The sequence below is a fragment of the Quercus suber genome, unplaced genomic scaffold (genome assembly GCF_002906115.3).
Source record: "Quercus suber isolate HL8 unplaced genomic scaffold, Cork oak 2.0 scaffold_401, whole genome shotgun sequence".
NCBI lineage: Eukaryota > Viridiplantae > Streptophyta > Magnoliopsida > Fagales > Fagaceae > Quercus > Quercus suber.
This window is the reverse complement of record NW_027069852.1, coordinates 395,450-406,262: the sequence shown is the minus strand read 5'-3', so window position 1 is coordinate 406,262 and position 10,813 is coordinate 395,450. Positions and strand designations below refer to the sequence as shown.

Here is a 10,813-nt window from a genome sequence, read left to right as displayed (position 1 = left end):
CTAACTGTCACATTAGCTTAAACTCTCCTACTTTTCAAAAACTTTTATATAATACCACCATTTCTACACTCTCTCCTCTCAATTTCTTCTTCCTTCTTCTCTACTTCTTCTTCTAAACACCTCTCTCTCTCTCTCTCTCTTTCTGCTTTCTCTCGGCGGTGTAAACTTCTAAACTCTCTACCTCAAGCTCTCTCCACCGTCTGATGCTTTGACTTTTTCCCGCCGGTCAAACCTCCAGCCAACGATGGGCCATTGCTGCAGCAAGAGCACCCCCGTCGTCAACACTGACGAATCCCCCACCGTCAACGGTGTTTCCACCGCCGGTCCACCGTCGGCGACTTCCCAACCGCACTACGCCAACTCATCCTCCGCCGCTTCCGCCGTCTCCGGCGGCGCCACCCCCTTGCACTCCTTTTTTGTTAATAACTTGATTGGATTTTGTTTAACTGCTTTACAAGTTTTCTGATATTCTGATCTTCCATTAGTAGCTTATTGCCAGACCCAAGTTAGGTAGGCCTCTATTTACACAAGAAACACTTTTGGGTATCCATTGTAGAATCTTTTCCAAGTATTTTGTGAAATTTTCTTTCATAGAACTGTTAAATTCAAAATGTTTTTCCTTTTTCAATCACATGTTCAACTAATCATGGCTTGATGAAGGGAGGGGGGAATTTTATAAGAGAATCTTTTCCAATCATTTTATAGGGGCAGATAACTATCTATTCCGTAGTGATATACTTGTTGCTCCAAATATGGTCATGGCAACAATATAGCGTTAGGTTTTAAGTAACTTCAATCACTTCCTTGTGGATAAGGGTTCAATTTTGATTGACGCATTTTAATATCTTATAATGGATCTATGCTTTGACTAAGTTCTTACTATTTTTGTTCAATTTTTGCTTGTAAAAGCTTTTCTCTCTTTAGGCTGCATTTGGTTAACAAAAAAGTGATTCTCATGAAAAGTGAAGCGAAAAGAAAGGAATTTTTTTTTCATAACTTTAGAAAGGAATCCTAAAAGAGTTAGAGCAGTAAGTAGACCAAACATGCCCAGAGAAAGCCTCCCCATGAATATTGATCTGCTTCCTGGCATTGATAAAANTATTATTTTAAAAAATTGAAGAAGTGACTTTCATTCATTAAATGCACACATCTAACTGTCACATTAGCTTAAACTCTCCTACTTTTCAAAAACTTTTATATAATACCACCATTTCTACACTCTCTCCTCTCAATTTCTTCTTCCTTCTTCTCTACTTCTTCTTCTAAACACCTCTCTCTCTCTCTCTCTCTTTCTGCTTTCTCTCGGCGGTGTAAACTTCTAAACTCTCTACCTCAAGCTCTCTCCACCGTCTGATGCTTTGACTTTTTCCCGCCGGTCAAACCTCCAGCCAACGATGGGCCATTGCTGCAGCAAGAGCACCCCCGTCGTCAACACTGACGAATCCCCCACCGTCAACGGTGTTTCCACCGCCGGTCCACCGTCGGCGACTTCCCAACCGCACTACGCCAACTCATCCTCCGCCGCTTCCGCCGTCTCCGGCGGCGCCACCCCCTTGCACTCCTTCGCCGCCAGTCCATTCCAGAGCCCACTCCCCGCTGGAGTAGCTCCCTCGCCGGCGAGAACTCCGGGGAGGAAGTTCAGATGGCCGCTCCCGCCTCCGTCTCCGGCGAAGCCGATCATGTCGGCGATACTCCGGCGGCGAGGTCCGGCGAGGGAGACGGGAGGACCGGAGCCGATACCGGAGGAAGGAGGAGCAGCAGCAGGAGGAGGAGGAGGAGGAGAGGGAGAGAGAGGACTTGATAAGAGCTTTGGGTACCCAAAGAACTTTGGAGCAAAGTATGAGATTGGCAAAGAAATAGGGCGAGGGCATTTTGGTCATACTTGTTTTGCTAAGGGCAAAAAAGGAGAGCTCAAAGGTCACTCTGTAGCTGTTAAAATCATCTCCAAAGCTAAGGTGTGTTTTGGGTATGTGTTTATTTGGTCATACATTGTTTATTATTGGTAAAAATTAGTACTTTATGTTTAATTTAATTGAAGTGGGTGATTAGTAATTAAAGCTTGATTTTTTTTTAATTATTTTTTTTAGTTGAGTTTAGTGCTTATGTGGGGAAGTGAAGGTTTAGTTGAAAAGTTGAAATCTTAGTTGCGTCACTCAAAGTTTGAGAAGAAGAGACAAGAAATATGGAGGTTGAGGTGGTATTCAGTTAAATTTTTAGAGCTAGATTATGTTGGACTCATTTGATCCAGAGTGAAATTGGGGAAGTGGGTAAATGGGGAATAAAACTCAGTAAATTTTGATTTGAATTGTGTTGGGTTGTTTGAATTGAGTTGGTTGAGAACTATGGGGGTGGTTATTGGGTCTCATTAAAATAACAGGAAAAAAAAATAGAGAGAAAAGATTATCGGGTTTCGGTTTTGTTGTCATATTTCGAAAAGACTTGGGTGCTCTGTGTTTCTTTATGTTTTAAAATTTCAGTGGTGGATAGGATAGTGTTTTGGAACATGTTGAGGTGGTGGGTGGTGCTTTAAACTGTGATTGGTAATACTGAAAGATGCTTGTTGGTTATTGTCCGTTGGGGTGGCTCAAGAGTCAAGTGTGTCTCTACTCTCTAGTCTCTACTTATGATTAGGTTGTAGAAGTTGATGAACATGCTTATAGCAGAATGGGGGTAGGAGACTGGCTCAGCTGAAGGATTATGAGGCATTTAAGGAAGAGAAATGATTACAGGGAAAGTGAGTATGGTGGGGAAAAAACTGGTCATTGGAAAACTAGTTACACCTCTTGGTTTACTTTTGACAGGGTGGAAAGTATATGTGGTTCAGTGGCTGCAATTTTTTAAGCTGCACCATGTTTTGCAAGGACAAGTTGGCTTGCACGGTGTGGAAGTTTTCTGAAGTAGTAAGATCTTTATACTAGATTGAGGAAAGTAAAGGAAACAAAGATAAGCAGAGGAAGTTGTTTTTAGGTAGGGGATGGGATGTGATGACTGTCAGGAATGCACTACCTATGAACAAGCATGAATAGAATAAGTTGATTGACAGAAGCTTGATTTCCTTTATGATCAGTGACAAATATAGCAGACCTTTATTTTTGGTTCATACCTAAGAAAGCAATGAACACATGGTTACATTCCCATAGGCACATTCTCAACTATTCAGGAAGAATATTCATGACTCCATTGGACTGATGACCAGAGCAGGAATGATGTTCAATTCAAGTTGCAAGTTTTTAGTCATGAAAACAGGGAATTAAGAGCTCATTTTAAGTTGAGGGTATTGATCTTAGTATGCATGAGTAATCAAGTGCTCCCTGCAATGGCACTGCGTAATTAAAATTACCTAGAACTTCATGGCCATTACTCATCTTTTGTTTGCCGATGTCAGTTTTTGAACCTTTTTTTTTTGGAAAATTATGTGCACCAAATACTATTATGTGCATTGTTTTGTTGACTCACTTTATAATTATAAGATTAATTTTTACTATTGGTGCTGAATTTTATAGGGACAAAAGATTATCAGCCAGAGGGAAATTATTGGTTGATTTCAAATTTATGTGCTAGGGGAAGTATTAGCTACTTTTTTTTAGTACTTTTGAGCTAAGGTTTTCTTGGATAATACATCATGAGAATTTTATAGGGACAAAAGATTATCAGCCACAGGGAAATTATTGGTTGATTTCAAATTTATGTGCTAGGGGAAGTATTAGCTACTTTTTTTAATACTTTTGAGCTAAGGTTTTCTTGGATAATACATCATGAGCTTAATAATAGTTCTGGCTTTTGTTCATGTATAACTTTTTAATTTCCAACTCTTCTTATTCTTGTATTATTGTAGGTGAGACAAAATTTTATTCTTATTTTATCTTAATGAAAGTTAATTGATTTATAAAGATGACGCCTCTGGGATTAGTTGGGTTTTAGTATCTAACAAAGTGTTATGTGGCAGATGACAACGGCAATAGCGATTGAAGATGTTCGCAGGGAAGTGAAAATATTAAAAGCCTTATCTGGGCATAACAATCTGGTCAAATTTCATGATGCGTTTGAGGATGCCAACAACGTGTACATAGTTATGGAGTATGTATATCCTTGTTGGAGTGTTATTCTAAGAAGACTTAATTCATGGAGACAATTATTTACATTTTTCTTTGTTATGTGAGGAAACCTTTACAATCCTAGAGTCCTCATGGATGGTTAACTTTATATAAAATCCGAAATCTTGTGAAGAAGAATCATGATAAAGCTAAATATATAGATGGGTTAGTGACCAAATCAAGCACAACAATAGCAAAATTGAAGAACAAAAATAATAAAAATTACCTAGGAGTTGGCAAGTAGGGTTGGTTGGAGTCAGCACCAAAGATTTCCCAACTCTAGGATATTAAGTAGAATATTGATAGCCTAATTAATAATAATTCCTAAGATAAATTGATCGAATTCCTACTTTGGTTTGTGAAGCTTTTCAATTTTCCTGATCTTTTGTACATTTGAACTGCCATGAAAAAATTCGAAGTTCTTTTCATTCAATTGGCCATTAACAACTGGGAAATAAAGCCTTGGTAAAAGGAGACAAATGTGTTTCCGGTAACTGTTTCGATTGCAAGATATTTTTTTTTCTTTCTCAATAAAAAGTTATAGCTTGCCTATGATGCATAATCCATTGATAAATTATAAATTGTTCCAGAAGTTTAAACATTTAATAAATGGTGAGTTTAATCATTTAACTATTATTCTAACACTGCTCTTCACTTGCGGGCCTAGACTCCCCATTTTATAAATGGGGTCCAACACTTGAGATTTTAACTTTTTAAATGGGAGGTAGGGTGGAGACAAGGTTCAAGCTCAGGAGCACCTGCTTTGATTCCATGATGGATTACCAATTGTCCCAAATGTCGGAGTTGTTAGGAAATAGTGAATTTAATTACTTGATCATTATTCTAACCTTAGTTTTAAAAACCGGACCGGACCGGCTGGTTCAACTAGGAATCGGCCTTCAATCCAGTTCGGTTATGATAAAAAACCGGAAATGACTTAAAACCCAGTGAACAGTAAAAACCAGCCGGTTCAACCTGAGAACCGGAAAAACCGGAGGTCGAACCGGTTGGGGGGGTTTTTTGACTTTTTTCGGAAAAACTATGTCGTTTTGGTCCTCAAAATTAAAACTAAAGTCCTAAAAACTAACCCTAAGCCTAAAGTCCTCACCCTCAGACTCTCTCATCTCACTCACGCCTCACTCCCTCACCTCAAGCTCTCAAATCTGAAATCTCAAGTTCTCAAGCTCTCAAATCCCTAGAAGTGACGCACCCAACTCAGAGATCAGTCAAGCTCTCTACTCACCTCAAGCACGCACTCGGCACCTCTCTCTGTGCTCTCTGCTCTCTGCCCTCACGCACAGCGGCACACTCTCAACGCCGCACTCTGCTTCAGCCTTTGTTTTCTGCTCTTGCACAGTTGCACTTGCACTGCACATACCCGTATTGATGAGAGAGACAAAGAGAGGGAGAGAATATTGAAGAGGGAAATCTGGAAATGAAACTTTAGCAATAAGTGGATAGGAAAGAAACTTTTTAAGTCCTGAGAGTTGTTTGAAAGTTTGAATAAATGTGTGGTGGGTGTGATACAAACGTGTAAGTGTAGGATAGGTTGGAAAAAAGTATCAAGTGGGTAATGATATTTTACCCATTGGTGACTTTCTTTTGGTTATTTGACAAATTAAAAAATAACTAAAAATGTTTTGTAATTGTTACACTTTACCTTTTTATATATATATATATATATAAAAAAAAAAAAGCCCTTGAATTTTGTTAAGTGGTGTCCAAAAGTTGGTAAGTTAATATTTAATGTTTTACTATTATTAAATTTTTTAGTTAAAATGACTAGTTATAAAATTATTTATTTATTTTTATAATTAATAATTAATTATTTATTATTTATGACATCATCGGTTCGACCACCGGTTGGACCATAAAACCGGTAAACACTCCTTATTCCGGTTCTTTCACTGTACCGGTTTTTAAAACCATGATTCTAACACAGTTAAAACCGTAGGATGAGGTTTGAGGGAGAATTTTTCCTTCAGGAAAGTAGTTAGTGGTGGGACCTACAAGTTTTCTGACAACCAAATGCATGAAAAATGCTGAAAACAGTTTTTATTCCTTTTTTCCTTTCCTTTTCTTTTCTTGTCAATCAAATGGAGCTTAAGTTGTGGAATGCATCTCATATTTGCATTGTATGTGCATAAATGTGGCACACATTTGTTTTTGTCGAGATTGTTTATAGTTTTGGGTCTTTACTTTGAACACTCTTTGTGAAAATGCCGCTTTTTTCTATATATACTTCTTCAATAATTGCTTGCCTTTTATTCATGGTCACTGAAGGTCTAGTTCTTGTACATGTGCAGAACAACGGCTCAATGATATTGTTGGTAGTGCATACTATGTTGCACCTGAAGTGCTTCATAGATCTTACAGTGTTGAAGCAGATTTATGGAGCATTGGTGTCATAACATATATTTTGTTATGTGGAAGCAGACCTTTTTGGGCACGTACCGAATCAGGAATCTTTCGTTCTGTGCTAAGGGCTGATCCTAATTTTGATGATTCACCTTGGCCTATTGTGACACCAGATGCTAAAGATTTTGTTAGAAGGCTTCTGAACAAGGACCACAGGAAAAGAATGACTGCTGCTCAAGCTCTAAGTAAGTTATATTTGATTTATGAAGATGTCCTTAATTTGATTCTCAGTTGTGAAAACTTATACTCTCTCTTATATTATAACTTCTGAGTTTATACGGTTTGTCTAAATTTTCTCAATTAGTCATAAGCTTTAAATTTCTTATCAATGGAAAATAATATTTACCTCTATTTCTGCAGCTCACCCATGGTTACGAGATGAAAACCGTGCTGTGCCTTTAGATATTTTGATCTACAAGTTAGTTAAGTCATATATTCGTGCAACACCTTTCAAACGTGCAGCACTAAAGGTAGTTGTCTATTATGTAATTGTTAAAAATTTATTATTATCATTTTTTTTTAAGTAAGCTTTGGCCCCAAGAGGAGAGGGAAGGGTATATTTGATTATGTAATTCTTAAAACACATATGGTTATTTATGAAAGAAGCTGACTTCCACCCCTTTCTTTCCCAAAAATTTTGAAAAAGAACCTAGAACCACACACACAGATACAAAAGGTGGCCTAAGATTTAATGTATAGGCGTTTGCCTTTGCATGCCACTTTTCAGTGGCATGTGGCACACTGCTTGGGGCAAGATAGCCTTTCACTTGACATTTTAAGTGTGCATTTTTTCTGGTCTCTGCAGCATATTTCTTTTTTGTTTATTTATTTACTGTTTTTTAAATAAAATTGCAGGCTCTCTCAAAAGCTCTAACAGAAGATGAGCTGGTGTACCTTAAGGCTCAGTTTAGGCTCTTGGATCCAAAAAATGGATGTGTGTCCCTCGAGAATTTTAGAGCGGTTAGTTGGTGCTTCCTTTTATTTAGAATCCTTGATGACATTTAGATAAGCTTTTAAACATAAGATTTTGTTATCAAGTTACACAGTGTAATATAAGCTTTTTGATTAATGAATTGAGTGACTTGTATTTATGTAGTAATGTATTTTTTATTTAAATAATTTCATCATGACATTTTAATTATTATGAAGAAAATTGCAGGCTCTCATGAGAAATGCCACTGATGCCATGAAGGAGTCAAAGGTTTCTGAGATTTTGAATTTGGTAAGACAACTTGACATGCTAATTAGCTTTCAAGAACAAATATAACTTCAGAATAACATATGGAATGTGGGCTTTCACATTTCAGCAAAAAAAAAAAAAAAAAAAAAAACCATATACCATTGTGTTCCTTGTTAAGATTTTAATGTTAGTATGAAATGTCCTATTAGTGGGCAACACCATTTTCAACTCAAATTGAGTCATTGATCTTGACTCATTCTTTTACTTATTAAAAAAAAGGAATAAAAATGCACTTTACACCAACCAAGTTTGGTATTGCTTCTAAATCAGTCTCTCGACTTTCAAAACTTAAATTTACAGCCTTGACTATTACAGTGATGTTAATTTTTCCCTTGTACTATGTTCTGTCAGTTTCTGCCGTTAACCTATCTAAAATGACAATTTTGGTCCAAAATGATGCTGTTTATGGGTGGGTTAAAGGCAATAGGACGGAAGGTGAATTTTGACATTGTTGTAATATTTGATAGTTTAAATTGTAAGTTTTTATGGTCAAGGGACTGATTTAGAAGCAATTCAATGACCCTAATTAGAGGGGTATAAATTGCATTTTAACCCCAAAAAAAAACCCGTATTAGTTTGCATTGAGGGGTACTAGTGAGTCCTTTCATAATTTTGAGATGAGTTAGACATGCATAGCCAGCCTTGTTCCTAAATGCAGGCACATAATGGAAAACGAAAATGGTTTTTCACCTCTTTCCTTATTGGATGCTGTTGAATCTTGTTCCTACAGGAGACATTCATTTGACATTCCACTGCTAGCTTGTTCTCCCTATTGACAAACATAGCCCTAAACTCAAAATGGATTGGATTGATAACATGAACTGTTAATATTCTTTGTTTGTTTGTTCAATTTGAATGCTTTTCCTATAATACTTTATGCTAACTGTTGTAATGAGTAATTTCAGATGGATGCGCTCTCTTATAAAAGAATGGACTTTGAAGAGTTTTGTGCTGCCGCAATCAGTACCTATCAGCTTGAGGCTCTTGAAGGATGGGAGAACATTGCAAGTTCGGCTTTTGAGTATTTTGAACAGGAAGGAAACCGGGTCATTGCAGTTGAGGAACTGGCACAGGTATGGACATCCACGCTCATAAGATCAATATAATGATCTGAATTTTATCCCACCTAACTTGATAAATAATCTCTGCAGGAACTGAATCTGGGTCCTCAAGCTTACCCTTTACTTAAGGATTGGATCAGAGACTCAGACAGAAAACTCAGCTTCCTTGGATTTACCAAATTCTTACATGGTGTGACAATACGTAGTTCTAATACAAGACACTGATTGCATGTATAAACAAAGAATTTTCAACAGAACTTTCATTGACATGGTTTCTTGTCACTTATTTTTTCACCCCAGTTTAAAGAAAAAAGTGTAAAGATGAATGCTTCAACAGGTTGAGAATGAGCGATTTTAGCAGGTTCTTTGTAAACCTTCTTTTGTAAAAGTAATGTTCTAAATTACCAACTTTGAGTGTCTTGAGGCAGTAAAGATAAGATTGTTTAAGATTTTTTTTGGGGGAAAGAAGATTGTTTAAGTTGATATACATATATTCATTCAAGTATATGCCCTTTATGAATTTTATGCTCATTATTTCCGATAAGATATGATAATGCAAGTTTATTGCTTTAATTATGGTCCTTAATCCAAGAGCATGCATTTCGAAATGCCTGGAATAGAGTTTTTTAGTCCAACGATTCAGTCATAACCGTTAATTTTATATTGAAGTTGGACGATATATCGACAGTGCAAATTGCTTGAGGTTTAAGCGCAATTTTTGTGCACTGCTTTTATGAGAACATTATCCTTCCAGTCGCCATGTAAATTTTTACACGGTAAATTTTTACACGGTTGCTAGACAAGATAGGGATAATCTTAGACAAACTGAGGTCAAGATTGAATAGTAGAGCTGAGCCAAGTTGAGTCAAGTATCAAAAGTTCAGAATTGTTTATTTAAATCTCTTTCGAACACAAGCCGAGTTTGAGTTTATTACCAAACTAAATTACAAGTTTAAGATTGGTTCATTTTCTTGTTGAACGAGCTCTTGAGTTTGTTTACTAACTACTTATTTTTTCCCCATATATAGAGACAATTTAAAGTTTTTTACCAGTTCATAAATCTAAAAAAATAATCACTAAATTATAAGTGAAATTATATTATAGGAGTTAATTAGATAGTGGTTTTTGTTTTTGCAATTATAAAAATTAGATTCAATAACCCTATATTTTGAAAATTACATATAATTTAACTATCAAATGGACTATTTATATCATCAATAAATTACTAATAATAATTTGTTATCTTATAAACTTATTTACAAATTTATATAATTCAATATTAAGTCAATATATATTTTATATAATTATACATATAAACATATGTAAGGACACAAATTGAGTCCTAAGCCCAAACAGGAAGTGGATTTAGGCTCAATAAGCATAATACAATGAATTTGTAGAGAGTGAGTTAGAAAACTAGGCTATAATGAGTTGGGAAACAACTACAATGAATCCAGAAGACAATAAAACAAAAATGAACTAGATTTATCTAAGATAAATTATACTCAGTATAGTCCGAGGAGGTCAGTTCTTATACATATTACTTGAAATTGGTTACAAATATTGTTTTAATCGCTACAGTACTCTTGTCTTAATTCTTCGATCATTTTTTCTTAGGACCTCCCTTCTAATTTATACCACATCTCCCCTTTTATCTCTACCCTCCACGTGGACAACAGATTGTTTGTGTTGATCCTTGTCCTATCAGCACCCTTTTAAAGTCTTTGGGGGTAGCTATAAAGTTGAAAAGCACTGTTCATACATTACTTCCTTATTAATGCGGTCAGAGAGTTAGCTACAGAGCATTTAATGCGGTGATAACAGTTTTCTCTTAGATATTTCTTAACTTCCATCTATCATGTACGTTCACAGTGCATATTCTTATCAATAGAACTTCCTGGTACTTAATCCTGGATGATAGAACACACATTTTGATCTTTGCTTCGTTTAGCCGAGGGGATATTCCTCCTCAGATCACCTCCCCAGCCTTTATAGTCATA

At 36.3% G+C, this 10,813-nt stretch overlaps 1 protein-coding gene across 1 annotated transcript; it reads left to right on the top strand.

Moving 5' to 3' along the window:
• Positions 1-1,223: 1,223 nt before the first annotated feature.
• Positions 1,224-9,333, top strand: LOC111993975 (CDPK-related kinase 4). The gene is made up of 8 exons (XM_065761201.1): positions 1,224-1,955; positions 3,947-4,155; positions 6,378-6,697; positions 6,873-6,982; positions 7,368-7,472; positions 7,672-7,734; positions 8,658-8,825; positions 8,904-9,333. The coding sequence occupies exons 1-8, from the start codon at positions 1,395-1,397 to the stop codon at positions 9,036-9,038; spliced, it is 1,671 nt and encodes a 556-aa protein (XP_065617273.1). The 5' UTR covers positions 1,224-1,394; the 3' UTR covers positions 9,039-9,333.
• Positions 9,334-10,813: the final 1,480 nt, after the last annotated feature.

Bases quoted from the DNA above. Each gene is read 5' to 3' on its own strand.
- LOC111993975 (XM_065761201.1), top strand. From the start codon at position 1,395: ATGGGCCATTGCTGCAGCAAGAGCACCCCCGTCGTCAACACTGACGAA. The intron at 7,473-7,671 runs GTTAGTTGGTGC...AGAAAATTGCAG, and splicing joins CCCTCGAGAATTTTAGAGCG to GCTCTCATGAGAAATGCCAC. The intron at 8,826-8,903 runs GTATGGACATCC...TAATCTCTGCAG, and splicing joins CAGTTGAGGAACTGGCACAG to GAACTGAATCTGGGTCCTCA.